Source organism: Pezoporus wallicus, unplaced genomic scaffold, assembly GCF_028554395.1.
Source record: "Pezoporus wallicus isolate ANWC-B61680 ecotype Strahan unplaced genomic scaffold, APGP_CSIRO_Pwel_v1 contig_1181, whole genome shotgun sequence".
In the NCBI taxonomy this organism is placed as follows: domain Eukaryota; kingdom Metazoa; phylum Chordata; class Aves; order Psittaciformes; family Psittacidae; genus Pezoporus; species Pezoporus wallicus.
The window spans coordinates 6,896,017-6,910,653 of NW_026641428.1; the positions used below are offsets into that span (position 1 = coordinate 6,896,017).

The 14,637-nt window shown below is 40.6% G+C and overlaps 1 protein-coding gene across 2 annotated transcripts in view; it reads left to right on the forward strand.

Annotated features, from left to right (window-relative positions):
* MTX2 (metaxin 2) overlaps positions 1-9,674 on the forward strand; it is a 37,112-nt gene extending 27,438 nt beyond the window's left edge. For both annotated transcript variants that reach the window (XM_057423658.1, XM_057423659.1), the window contains 7 exons: positions 1,310-1,382; positions 4,417-4,493; positions 5,174-5,266; positions 5,981-6,019; positions 6,423-6,548; positions 7,098-7,174; positions 9,175-9,674. In XM_057423658.1, the coding sequence (XP_057279641.1) occupies positions 1,310-1,382; positions 4,417-4,493; positions 5,174-5,266; positions 5,981-6,019; positions 6,423-6,548; positions 7,098-7,174; positions 9,175-9,385 (696 nt within the window). In that variant the 3' untranslated portion in view covers positions 9,386-9,674. The remainder of the gene's footprint in view (positions 1-1,309; positions 1,383-4,416; positions 4,494-5,173; positions 5,267-5,980; positions 6,020-6,422; positions 6,549-7,097; positions 7,175-9,174) is intronic.
* The last annotated feature ends 4,963 nt before the right edge of the window (positions 9,675-14,637 follow it).

A 14,637-nucleotide genomic window follows, 5' to 3' on the forward strand; every position in this document is an offset into this window, starting at 1 on the left:
CATTTAGTGCAGAGGTAAGCAGTCTCAAGGTTAAGGTTTAGGTTTCTTTGATGTCTCTGATTAGGGTCTGAGCATCTAAAACTGAGAGAGTGCAATTTACTGCCAGGTCCAGCAATCAGAAGAGGTAGGAGGAGGCTCAAGTAGAAAGTGCTGTGTTGCAGCAGCATTTTTCTTCATGATGGTAGCCTTCTTGGTTTCGGCTTTTTTCACCTCAAGCCACTGTGGATAAACAGGTATAATTTTGGAATCTGGAATTGTGACCTGTCTAATCGCAAAGAAAAAATGATTGCTAGGACTTAGCCGAGATGACCTGTGAGAGACTCGAGAAATTAAGAGGTTCCTTATTTGCCATGTTCTGCCCAAATTACAAATATTTTTCTTGATATTTTGGTATTCAACAGAAACATACTAAGGATTTTGTGGTGGTGGCAGGTGCTGACAAAAATTGGTATCCTACTGAGAATGCTTTGAATCTAAGTTTACAGGTAGAAACAGTAAATTGATCACTTATGCTGTCTGTGATTCACATAAGTTAAAGATAGTAAATACTTCCTCCCAAAGCAGACTTGTGCTCTCACAGTAGAGCATGTAGAGCAAAACCTCTGCTAGCAACTGTAAATACAATCATAGAATGGTTTGTGATGGAAGGGACCTTAAAGGTCACACGATTCCAACCCCCCTGCCATGGGCAGGGACACCTTCCACTAGACCAGGTTGCTCAAAGTCCCATCCCAGCCTTCCAGGGGTGGGGCATTCACAACTTCTCTGGGCAACCTGTTCCAGTGCCTCACCTCCCTCACAGTAAAGATTTTTTTTCCCTCATGTCTAAATCTACCCTTTTCTAGTTTAAAGCTATTACCCCTTGCCCTGCCATGTAATGTTGGATGGTGCTGTATGTGCTTGCTGTTACAGAACATGAACTTTGTTAGCCAGCTTTAGCCAGGAGAAATAACTATTATTCTTTTCAGGAGGGTTAAAATATCACTTAATTTTATACAGCCACAGCATCTGATTGTGTCTGTCAGATACCGGTTCTTTGCTCATCTTGAAAAAAAACAGTAACAGTAGATGAAACTTCATTTGAAGAATTCCAGTCAATGACTGGATAAGAAACAGTGGTCTAAGAAAGTCAAAAAAACCCCTTGTTTTTATTTTACCTGCCCTTTTTTCTTCCTAAAAGTAGTATGCAAGGATCTATACTTTGTAAGTGTGTGCTAAGAACTAGCTAAAACTAAGAGAAATATATTGAGAACACATTTGTTTGTCACTGGTGTATTAGTGCTTTTTAAATGCGACTCTTTGTTTCCAGGCCTTTTTACAAATGTGCAATCTGCCAATCCGGGTGGTTTGCAGGGCAAATGCCGAGTACATGTCCCCATCTGGTAAGTGTGGCCTTCATTTAGATTACTATGTTATACCTCCATTTTGATACCATGGCAACTACGCCTTGTCTTGCTGATAACAGTCGGTCAGTGCTCCTGTGTGTGGGTTGCCTTCCCCCCCTCCTCTCCAGTGCGGTTTCTCCTCTGCAAACAGTTAAACCAGTCAAATGCAAAGTAACGCTGGCACAATGTATAACTGCCCTGTGGATGCAGTACCTATATAGAATGCTCGGACAGTTCAAATGCCTGGTGGAAACCTCTCAAGTGCCTGAGGGTGGTTGAATTCTAAAGCAGAAAAACATACGTTTCCAAAAGTGGCTTTATTCTGCATCCAGGGAATATTCCAGTAAATGCTGTTATGTCTTCCCATTGCTGGGGTGAGACAACGTTATAGAAAGATGATCTTTTTCTACCCTCTCTGGGAGATGATTGCCAGGATGTTGATACAGAAGAAGACTGAAGGGTGCACTGTCATTGTTAGGGGTGACAGGCAATTTTAAATCATCCGCTGATCCATGAGACTCTGGAAAAAATCCAAACCCACCAACAGTAAATTATTAGAAAGGTGACTGGTTGCCTGAAAACATCAGAGGCTGGCCTCGGAATGTTGCCTGATAATCAGAGTTGCTGAATGCAGGGCAAAATGTCTGGCAATCCTTGCACCCTGTCCTGGATTTTTGTTGTCTGAGAGAGGTTTTTATTTACCTGGTACCTGGCTTTGGCTGATGACTGCCACATGGAAGTGCCTGTCAGTATATGCCTCCCAGCTGCATGGGTTCTGTTGCTGCTACTGATACTTTGATCAAAGCAGTGAAATTATGCGATTTATAAAAAAACCCAAGTTGGTTGGTAGCAGTGAAAAACCAGCAAAATATGGAGATACATGAATTGTTCGTTAGTAAATAAAGGTAGCTTTGAAACACTGAATCCATGCATAGAGGAGCCTCTTATGTGCACAGAGGAGTGTCTTGCATGTGCAGGAGGACTGGTGACAGTTGCATGCTATTACTTCTCTGCCACTTGCACCCTTGTCCGCACTTGCTGGTATCTGATGTAATTTGGGTCTGAACACTTCCTTCTTCTGCTGAAAACAAGGAGCACAAGAGGGAAAACGATGCTGCTTCAGGTTTAAATGCAGGTAGAAATACATGTGTTCTTTTTGCCCTTATTCCTGCAGTCATTATTTTTATTACTATTTTTATTCACTTGCCCCATTTGCTTTCTTTATATTGGTCCTTTAACGATAATTCAGACATGATTTTAATTTGTTCCCTTCTCCCTCCCTAGTACCCTGTCTCACAGCAGCAGCAGAGAGAGATCTGCATCTCACCGTTTTGTGGGGGAAGGTTATTTATGTCATAGTCATTGTAATGACAAAACCCATTCTGAGGGATTTAGGAGTATGATCTTGGTGTGTGAAGCACAGTCTGGTTTAAAACACTGAATTCTGAAGCACAAAGGGGTCTGTGTTTCCTTCTGCAACATGCAGCATGTGCATGCAGATGAAGCCTTTGTTGGTGTGATGAACTTCATTTATTGCCCTTAGGCTGATAGAGCCAGTGAGAAGTGAATCTCGTGATTAAGACCATGACTGAATCTGCTATTAACATGAACAGTGTTTGAGCTAAGCTGAGCAGTAGGTTGTGTTTCAGTGAAAAGAGTGAATGTATTGATAATAACATATTTGGAGTCAGGTGGGTGCTGATCTTGTTCTTTGGGCTGCCTCTTGAGGCAGTTTGCCCACAGTGAGAGGTGGGCAAAGTAAAGTAAAAGGGTTTTCTGCCCCACTGCACTGTGCAGACTTATTTACTGCTTTTGGGCTTGGGGATTTTTTCAGTAATATAAAACATCCAACATTTTATGGATTATTTCAGGCATGTAAATAATCGTAAAGGATTTAGTCTTAAATATAAGGTTGATGTTTATCAATTGCACTTGGATGAAGATTTGCAGGACAGATAACCTGGTTAGGGTGGATTGGAGCAGGAGCCCTCAGCTTCACACCCTGAGAGCTGGGAAAAGGGGTATGAGGCAGCTTCTGTCATGCTTCTGGGCTTGCTGTGTGTAACAGGGCCTCTTCCTCTTGTATCTCTGCTTGCCTTAAAGCTTTAGCTCAGTTCTGCATGTAGGGAAGGTTACTAGGCATACAGACTTGGGAGCCCTTCACACCCTGACAGGTTCCATCAGTGATACAATTATTTCCCAGTCTCCTTTTCAGGACTGGCCATTTTTAGCCCTGCTCCATGCTGGACCCTGTGGGCTAAGCTTCATAGTCTGAATGTTGAGCCTTACTAGGGTTAAGTTTTAACCCCATTTTACTTCCATGATGGTGAAGCACCTCCTTACCCCTCCCAGCTCCCCAGATTGTGAAGCTGTGGGTGTCATACTGAGAACCTCTTCCTGACCGCAGGACCATGGGGCTAGAAAATGCCAGCTCACAACTGGAGAGTGAAGATTAGGGCAGCGAGTAGGAGCCAGCTGGCCCAGTTGTTGGAAATCTGAAGGACTGGAGGAGGGAGAGTCAAGACCCTTCCTTGCTGAGTGTGTGCTTGCACTTCCCCCTGCTTGCATTCCTGGGCACAGTGCCACATCTCCCGTGATCTTTTCAGCAGCCTTTTCCCCTCAAGTGGGTTAGAAGGGAGGGTGGGAACGTGTTGTGTCGTAAAGCTAGCCAAAGGCTCTGTCTGCTTTCCTGGGATTTCCCAGCTGTACTTCAGAGAAACATTGAATTAAGTCTTTCCAGCAAAGCAAAATCCATTATTAAAATACAAGTAGATAGATCTCACTCAATAACTTTGAAATACACAATTGCAAGTATTATGTGTAGAAGAGGTTCAGAAAGAAGAGGATGTTTGTTATTACAATGTTCTCTGGGTGAGCTATGCATGCTAGAGCTTTGCATGTGCTCATCTGAAAGAAACAAAACCCTGCTGATGTTCAGGGGTACCTACAATATTTAATTGCTTTGAAAATTGTAAATGATGTTTTACAGGTATAAAAGGCTCTTACTTAAAATACATTTCTCATTTTACAGGCAAAGTACCCTTTATTCATGTGGGAAATCAAGTAGTATCTGAACTTGGGCCCATAGTCCAGTTTGTAAAAGCCAAGGTAATAGTATGTTGTTTTTATCAATTAGTGAATAGCATGTTAATCCTGTTTAGCTTTGTGCTGATTTGGTGGTCTCTTCTGTAATGCTTCTTAAAAGAAAGATGTGCTGGAATAGGAGTTTGTTAAGGTGGAAATGTTTTTCTTTGTCATTTACTCAAATTCTGGAAGTAAATTCTATGCAGCATAGCTGTATACCAGTGCTGGTCTCTGGGACTGTTCTGTCCCTGGGTCGTGGAGCTCGTAAGCCCAGAGCTGACTGGTTTAGATCCTGAAATGTCAGATACCTGTCCAGATTTGCCTTCCCCTATATTTTAAAAACTACTGTATTTTCACTGAGCAGTTGGTAAAGCTGTATCATGGATATGAGTTTGGGTTTACTCCTTGCCACAGATACACACTAACGAGGAAGCTGTGTGCTCAAACTGTTTTCACCTATAACTGATGATAGGCTATATTTCTTGCAGATTAGCTATGTTATGTTATGTTATGATGATTTCTTTTTAATTCTTAAGGATGTGTGTAAAAATTGCATATGTAATTTGTTACTGAACTACGTAAGAGATCGGGTTCTGAGCCAAAGCTCATTGACTTAAGAAGTCCTTGGGTCAGGCATTGCTGAATATACCAATATCCTTTCTTCCATGTGTGTCTTTTTTTTTTTTTCCTCTTTTCCCCATTAGGGCCATTCTCTCAGTGATGGATTGGATGAAGTCCAGAAAGCCGAGATGAAAGCCTACATGGAATTAGTCAATAATATGCTCTTGACAGCAGAGGTACAGCAAACCATAGTAACTCCACATGCTTACATAAGTAACTATAGGCGAGAAAGCTTTAGGACGTTTTCCTATATTAGAAATACTTCTTGTTCTTAGATTAGGTTGTTAACTTTTGAGGAGAAAGGAGGCAGGAATAAATTATCTGTGTGCTATGGGTTGCTTGCTGAATGAAATGTTCTTGTAGACACAAGCCAAATGTATGATCTCCTCACCTAACTGAAGTGTGTCGTAGCAAAAGTAGTAACCAACTGGAAAATGCCAGTGGTTCCTGCGAACCCACCCAACCCACAGCTGGCCAGGCACCCTGCTATCACCTTCCACAGTGTATGTGCTCACGTGCCTAGTGGGAAGCTGGATTTGTGTCCATGGCCAATTAACATGATGAAAGTCCAGCATGGGAACAGTGTTGAAAATGCTGGGAACCTGCAGGTGGCAGGTGAGCCGAGGGCTGGTAACCTGTGCACTAAGTGAAGCTTGGGCAGTGGGAATGGGTCTATGGTTGTGGTTTGGATCTGGTATTGGTAGAGTAAGCACTAGGAACTGGGCTTTTGTCTTCCAGTTTTAAATTCTTTTCTACATTCAGAGGTCTAACAGAAGGAATGAAATGGACATTTAATCTAATATAGAAAAGAAAATTCTAGTTGTGAGAAATGATTGTCTCTGTATTCTCCTTTATTAAGAAGTTGTGGTAAGTGTTCTTTCTGTTCCTAGCTCTATCTCCAGTGGTGTGATGATGTTACAGTAGAGGAGGTGAGTGGTTCTGTGGCATTTATCATAATTAAAATTTAATGAGAAAACACTTTTGCTCACAATTGCAAGTCCCTACTCATAAATGAAACATTGAGGTTTATACCAGTAATGATACAGTCTTTTCACTTTAATTTCGCTTGCATATACATTTTAGGGAAGTTGTGTCATTACTGAAGGTAGCCAACTGCATAATAGATAGGGCTTTTGTATATGTTTCTGAAGCAATAGTTTTAAATGGTTGTGCTCTAAATTCTGCGCAAATAATTACAGCATATGACACAACTCCCTTTATCTTCTACAGCTCCCTTTCTGATAGAAATTTTTGAACATTAGCTGTTTTGTGCTTAGAGATATCTGTGTTTTCTTGTATGATAACACAGTACCTCTCTGTTTTTAAACAAAGATTACTCACCCAAGGTATGGCTCCCCTTACCCGTGGCCTCTTAACCGCATTTTGTCCTATCAGAAGCAATGGGAGGTAAGGCGAAAGATGAAAGCCATTGGATGGGCTGGGAAGACGCTTCAACAGGTCAGTATGAAAAGTGAAGCTTATTTCTTTACTATGTTTTCTTTTTCTTTTTTTTTTTTATTAGCAGCAATAAATCTTAAATTATGTGCAACCTGATGGGGTGGGAAGAAGTATGTTTTGCTATGAGCGTACATCTATGGAGATGTTAGTTTTTTAGACTATAGTCCTGAAAATAGGTTGTTAAGTTACAGCCCCCACTTCCTGTATGATGTTAATAGGCACACTTTGCAGGACTGCGGCTTCCCTTGTTTCTGAAAAAAACCCCTCCACAAAGCAGTTTTGAGGTGCAAGTTAGTATCTTTAATTAAGCTAAGTTATAAATGTTATGGGAAGCACTTAATCAGAATTGCCTTATATCAAATGTTAGATTAAGTAACACTTAGCTACCTGCCTACTGTATAGGTCTGACTGATTTTAACAGCTTTTGATGTTACAACATTATATGTTCCATGTTCCCACAATCAGTGCAAATAGAGTAAGGAGGTTATTTTTTGCAGTGTTGGTATTTCCTGACAATACAGATTTCTTCTCTTTTGTGTCTTTTGATAGGTGCTTGAAGATGTAGATCAGTGTTGTCAGGCTCTCTCTCAGCGACTAGGAACACAACCATATTTCTTCAATAAGCAGTAAGTTACTGAAATACTACATACAGAAATGTGAGATACAGATATGTATCTATTCACACACACACGTATACATGGAAAACTCCTAGTTTATTTTAATGTTACATGATTAGTTGTGGAAATACGAATGTGTGACTGGAATATAAGCGTGACATTCCAGAAATAAGTAATTAAAGGTCTTAAAAGAAAAGTTTCTGCAAGTTTCTGGTGCTTCTTTTTTTTTGTGGGTGGTGGGATTTTTCTTTCTTTTTTTTGTATTTATGGTTACTTTTGCTCCTGCTTGTCTTCTTTACCATTTACCACAACTTATGTAGGCTACAAATGTACACTGTTAGTTTCTCACTTAAAAATTATACATTTAAAGCCCTACTTGTATTTCTTGGATAATCTCTACTAGGAATGAATGTACATCGTGCTGTCCAGGACAGCTTGTCTTGTCCCTGTTAACACCGGGGCAGTTCTTAATGAACTAAATTAATGTGAGGGTGCCTGTGATTTTTAAGTTCTGGGGGAGAAGCTAGCCCTCTGTCAGTAAAGGATTGGTTGCAAGCAAAAGCTGAGGTTCGCATTCCCAGGGGAGAGAAAAGGAACAACTTGGTCTTCATGGATGTCCTCTGCTTTCACCAGTTTCTGCCAATTGCAAAACATTTTTTTTCCGCCCTTCCCTCCCCCCGATAATTCAATATTCTTGAAATGTTACGGATTCAGACATCATTGCATTAGTTCCATATTGTCTCCTGTGCATAGACTGGACTAGAACTGCTTGGGTCTGGATTTCAGTTAATGGTATTTGGATAGGTGGACGTCTTCAAAAGGCAGTATATTGTCTTGGTTGCTTTTCTGTGCATGTGAGTTTGCCCCTTAATCTCTTCCAAGTTGAAACTAGGTGGGTGGTATAAATTGAGTGGATACAGAAATATGCATTATAGAAGACAAGTTTGAATTGCATCTTCTCAAATAATTCTTGAACGTAGTATATACTAAATTTTCTTCCTGTATTTCTACAGAATTGTAGCTTGGGTATTTTGTTTTTGTTGTTTGTTAACCAGGTTTCAGTTACAACCAGTTTCAACCTTTAAGTTCTTTAGCACTCTGAAATACTACAAACAAATTGTGTGGTTTTTGTCCAGTATTTTTCAGTCTGTGACTTCTGGGAGCCTGTAGGAGGTAAATAAGAAAAGCAGCCTGTTGCTGACGTATTTAAGTTATTACACAAGGGTCCATATCTCCACTGGAAAGTTCTTAGTGATCCACAAATAGAAAGGCAAAAATTTGTCAGTTAGAAAACCCTTGTTCTGCTTACCTTGAACACTGGTATTGAACGACTTGAAGTTATAAATGTATTTTGAAAAAAAAGAGCGCACATGGGCTAGTTATATACAAAGGTCCAAGATGGCTATTCAGAAGGCTTATACTTAAGGTAGGACTGAAAGCATTCAATAGACAGCTGTTTCCCAAAATACCTGTTTTCTTCTGTGTAGTCCCCCTTCAAAAAAGAGATGTTGTCAGCTGCTGTCATCCTGGAGCTCCTTTTACTATTGGTTGAACAGTTCCTCACTATGTAAAAGCACAAAAAGACAAAAAGGGAATTGGGCATTTATGCTTCCCCCCCTTCTATATTTTTTTCCCTTTGTGAGATAATATTTGGGGCTTTTGGATATACGCCTGCAGAAGAAAACCTCTTAAAATAGACATAATGATCATTTCCCCTTGTTACAGAGCTGAAAGGTGGAGCATGATTTAAAGTTGGGTCAGTAACTCTGTCCAATTTTAAAAGTGTTATTTCCACATTTTGAAAGCAAAGAATGATGCCATAGTGAGAACAAGCAGTATACTTTTATGCTGTATGCACAGTTTTAATGTATTTGGTAAGCTCAGTGTTGCCTGATTCTTTACCAATTCTTAGATTGTGTAGCCATCAAAAAGTTATTCAGAACAGCAGGGTTTTTCTTGAGGACTTGCCTTCCAAAATACCTGTTCTTTTTTTGTGTTTGTTTTTACAGACCAACTGAATTAGATGCTCTGGTATTCGGACATCTGTTCACAATCCTTACTACTCAACTAACCACTGATGAACTCTCTGAAAAAGTAAAACACTACAGTAACCTCACAGCCTTCTGTCGACGAATAGAGCAGCAGTACTTTGAGGGCAATGATAAAGAGAGCTCCTCAACTGCTGCAGCCCGATCTGCTAAGAAGTCCTTACTGAAATAAGCATGTTGTTTAGCAGCTGTGTGAATTGCATTTCAGTTTTGGGGTTTGTTGTTCAATGGATTGATTTTGAGAATGGAAATGTGTGTTAGCTTTTTAAAGCTGCCAAATCATTCTGGAGCAGGAAAAACCTCTAAATGCGGGTTTTGTGTTGTAGAATATGCTGTGCACATTTAACCTGAAACAACTGTGTGGGCACTTCCATTTTAGAAACCTGTTTGCCACTTACCCTAAAGTGACCTCGGAAAATGTTGTATCTGTATTAAAAAAAAATAAAATACTTCAAAAAGTTTCTCTCTCATCTTTTCAAATACCTTTCTTACGAAGTTTTATGTCTATGTAGTTAATGAGTGGGATCCTACTGGCAGGAAGATCCTGTTGTTACCTAGTAGACTACAGTAAACTAGTTAGAATTACTAAGATGGGAATGAAAGGACTCTTAAAGATCTTAAATTTGTCTGCCTCAGCCAAAATTCATTCAGAAATTGGGTGAAAAAAATGTCTTGGAGCTCTGGAGCACACAAGTGATGTGATTTTGTTCAGTCAGTTCTTACTTTGTGTCAAAAGTAGCTCCTGGCTGTAATTACTACTTCTTATGTGTGTCCTGTTTCTGCTTTTATTTCTTGTTCATCTTTGGATTTACATTTTTCTTTCTTTCCTGTGATCTCCCAGTTTTAATCCTCAGCTTGTCTTGCTCTAAGAAATGAATTTGCTGGGTAAGATCTGTCTCACTGTTCCGATTTCCAGTATGTTAATGTTGCTTCTGAACTTTGAAGTACTTGCTGAGGTGGTTCTCTTAGCAAAAGCACTTTGTACGAGCCTGTGGGTGGCATGTCTTGGTCCCTCTGTCTCCATGTTATCCTATGGTACATATAGGCACAATAATGAACAGTAAACAAAGAAATATAATTGTGGTGCTCCAAGACCCCTGGCAATGTGGAACTTTTCAAGAGAGATGTCCTGTGTGTAGGCAAGGACTTGATCTGACTAGTATTTCTTTGAATGCATTAAGTGGTAATTTTCTGTTCTGCTTTGTCAGTTGTCCTTGATGCTTTTTCCCAAAGCACCAACCACCCCAGGAATGTGCCGGTGGCAAAAACAGCCCTTGTGAAGTCCTAGGCACAACTGGGAACCAGCTCAGGCTGTTTGGCTAGTTGGAACTGCTGAGTTTTCTTACTATGAAATATATTCTTTTGACTGTAGTACTCTATGTCAGAATACTTAACAGCTTGAACTGGTTATGCAGTGGTCATGAGATTTTTGGCCATTTACTTCTGTCCTAAAATCTGAACAGAAAGCAGCTGTGTATCTTGGGCTGGCTGAGTCTCCCTTGACTGTGCCTCATGAACCATTACTGCTTACCATATCCTTACTGCAGGGGACCACTTGTCAGCTCAACGGGAAAATGGAGCTGAATTCTTACTTCTTTTCATCAATTTTCATTAAAAAAAAAAAAATCAATTACTGCTTTTTGTTGCAGAATTCCTACTGGAGTCAAATTCACATAAGCATCAAAGTGTAAGAGGGTCTTTGCCTTTTATCAAATCACTCTTGCCAGGAGAAGAAAACTGCGCTTGTCCTGCATTTCAGTCTTAAAATTTCACTTGTGTATGTTGAACACCTTTTCAAACTAAACCCCATTAACTTTTGACTGCTTATTGATAATTTCTGCCCTCAAAGTGGTCTGTAGCTGTGAACCCAGCTATTTCTGTTGAACCTGCTTTTCTACACTAATGCAACTTTTGGAAAAACTGGAAAAGAATTTGTTGTGGCTTTTCTTCTTAGTTTGGGAAAAATATAATGATATACACTACTTTGAGAGAACATTCTCTAATAATTTCTAAAGCTAGCAATGCCATGGTGGTGGGGAAATCCTGTGTGAAAGCTGAAGTATCTTAATCCAGAGCAATTAAACTTGCCTTTTACCTCCTGCTGTTTCCAGAGGACCATTCATGAGTACATTTATAACCTAGATTCTGTAGTTTTGGCAGTTGTTCTTTTACCAGTAGGCAGAACTCCAGGAGTAGTTTACTCACTGGATTTCTAAACCCACCTATGCACAGGTATTAACTTACATGCAGTCTGAAAAAGGGCAGATGGGGATGTATTCCTCTTCTTTTCAGGCTGTAGTGGCCATGAGCTGCCTTGTAACCTTTTTTTAGCAATTGCTTTAGAACAGCATTGAATTAAACCATGCTTTTATATTTTGGCAAGGCTTCCTTGAGGCAGAGCGAGCTCTGGTAATACAACATTTTGAATGTTGAACAGCTCATTATTGCAAATGTTGTTTGGTAACATAGAGCAAGCTTTGTAGCTTCAGAGGATAAAAAAATCCCACTGAGGTAGCCATATGCATTAACCCACTTTGAATGTCTCATCTAATATATACACTCAAATGCTGTGGAAGTGGTTTGGCAAAAGACAGATATTCATCTGTTACAAACAAATTTTGTGTAAATCCACCTGAGCTGCTCAGACTGCACTTAAGGATACAGAGACAGGCAAATTACTGGCATTTTCAATATTGAAGTGTTGGGACAAGCAGAGACTGAGCTCTGGAAGCTAAACTGAATAGTTTCTGAAAGTTTAACCACCCCTTGTTCCTTGTGTGTGACTTTGATAACTTAATTAGTAAAACAAAATTAAATGGGGAAAAAACATTCCTTACTTCCTTGGCTGAAGAGCATACTTTATGTGGCGTGTTTGCCACAGGCTGCACCTCATTCTAAGCAATACCTAAACTTAAAACTACATGGAAAATCTTGGCTTTGCTACCAGTGTTGAAAATAGCTATTAAAATCCTAGCTGAAGGAGGTACTTTGTACTTCATAAATACAAAAAAGCATTATGCTTTTTTTAAATGACACTGCTAGCATGACTAGTGCTACAGAGCAGACTTGAGCTTGGAAGTGCAAGGGCCAAAGCTTGTACTCCAGGCTATAACTCCAGTAAGCTGCAATCCTACACAAGACACGAGTGCTGAAAGGACACAGATGCTGATTGCCCCAAAATGCTGTGAATAAACTGGTGAAGAAATCAGCTGAAACTTCTGAAGTTTCCCAAAATTAAGAAAAGAAGTAGATTTCTAACAGAAAGAATGGCAGGAGCAGCTGCACCATGGCTTAACATACATCCTCTGAGTATGCCCCACCAGGAACTAGGGGAGTCACTCAACCAAAACAGTACAGAGAGTCCTAAAAGTGCTCAAAACTACAAGTGGATGGACATTACTGAGTCTGAACAAAGTATAAATCACTTGCCCCTTGTGGTTTGCTTCTCTCAGTCTTTTGTTTCACATAACAGTAGTTTCATAGGGTTGAGCTAAATGTTAGTTGGAAAGTAGCAGACACTTTCCTTGCCTGATGGAACTAAAACAATTGGGAAAGTCCTGGTGAACACAGAGCTACTCCTCCACTCCTAAAATGCTTCTTTGGGGTTCTGGAAGAGACTGATCCCACTCAGCACAGTTACCTGGTTGTGTCCTTGCTGCATTTTGGTGTCCGGGTCCTAGCTGAAACACACATGGTGCCTGTTCAGATGTGGAGGTCTCATTGTCCTGACCAGCACAGCAGTGTATGCATGGCTAAACTGTAGATCCTGCATACCCTGCAGCATGGCATATACAGCACAGAAAATGGAGCAACATCTTGCTCCACCACAGGCTGTAACAAACTAGCTTGGATTTGAAAAGGGCCGGGATTTCAGCCACAGGCTAATTTATAGTTCATTGTTTCCAGCTGATGGCCCTCCCTGAGCACCTGGTTTTCTGTCCCTCTGCAGAAAGCTCTCTGACTGGGGAGTCTCTGATGCTACATTGTATGATGAGATTTCAAGACATGTGAAGGAGCTTTGGTGGTAGCAGCTTTTGCTAGGACCTATCACTCTTCACGTATCAGTAAAACATATAATACTGAGTGGTGTTAATGAGATTCTAATCTGCTATTTTTCTCTGCCTTTTATTTTGTTTCTCCTCCTTCTCCCCAAGGAAAGAAAAAAACCTGGCAATCTCCTGCCTCTTAGATGTACTTCAAGCTCAGTGTTGTGGTAAAAAAGGAGCCTAGCAGAGCCCTGCACATGGAGAACGCTGCTGAGCTGCACTTAATGATGCCTCTTAGGATCAGCTGTGCTGCTAGAAAACACTTCATTTCCTGTGGCTTTCTTTCTTTATAAGCAAAGTGCAGCTCCAATGGCTCTCCCAACAATTAGCACCCACTTGTTCTGCAGGTTTGAAGTTTTTTGCATTAGTCAGGTTGAGAAATTCATGGTATTAATCATGACTGAAGTTGTTATTTATCACCTGCTGGGTGAGAAATAATAATTTTGGCACTACTGGGGCAGCAGGCCAGAAGTACCAAATTAAGTAAAACATCTAAACACTAGCAAGGATCATTTCTCTGATTAATGAATTGTTACAAAGAAAAAGTGCTACTCGTTATCTGATCTTAGGATAAAAGTGGGAGTTGGAGGTAGGAAGCATTAGCAAAGTCAGGCTGTACCCTGGTGTAGTTTGGAACTTTCCTGGCTGATCTCTCTTCTGTCGTTCACTAACTGCGAACATGCACCCATCTGCGTTGCAGGGTTGCGGTACTTGGCTCACACACCCAATGCCAGCTTCTTAAAGTAGTATTTGGCAGGGAGCTCAAGGCCTGTTGTGTAATCGCCTCGAAAGAACTGTTGAAATGACTTTAACCTTCTAGGGCTTGTCCAGGCTGGAAGTTTTGCCATAGGAACAGTTGCCAGCCTGGCAAAATACCACTGTCTGAAGGCAGTAATGGTGCAGGAAACAAAACCAGTGACACCAACAGAATTGTATTTACGCCCAGGTAAGTGTATCCATACTGGGGCTGTCAGTCACCTATGGGATTAAAAGAGCCCACAGATTCCAGCTGCGTGATCAGAAACATTTCACATGTAAATACAAAAAGGGTTGGCCTATACAGAAGTGGTTACATTGAGATAAGGCCTGTGTGTGCTGCTACAACCCTAAGCTACCGTGTCACCATGACATATCACATCGTCTCCCTGCAAGACCATTGCGGGGAGCTGAGGACCTGACCTCATAGCAATACCCACAGAAAGGCTATTTTCTGTGTTCATAAATAAGATGTAAAAACTGACTGTTAGCCTTGAATTGGTTGAAGAACCCAGCCTGCAAAAGAAGTGCCACAGTGAAACTTCAAGGGTAATTCTGTTTGCTTGTTGAAAACACAAGAAAAAAGTACAGTTTTGACCAGGTTTTCTTGACTTCAAAGCTC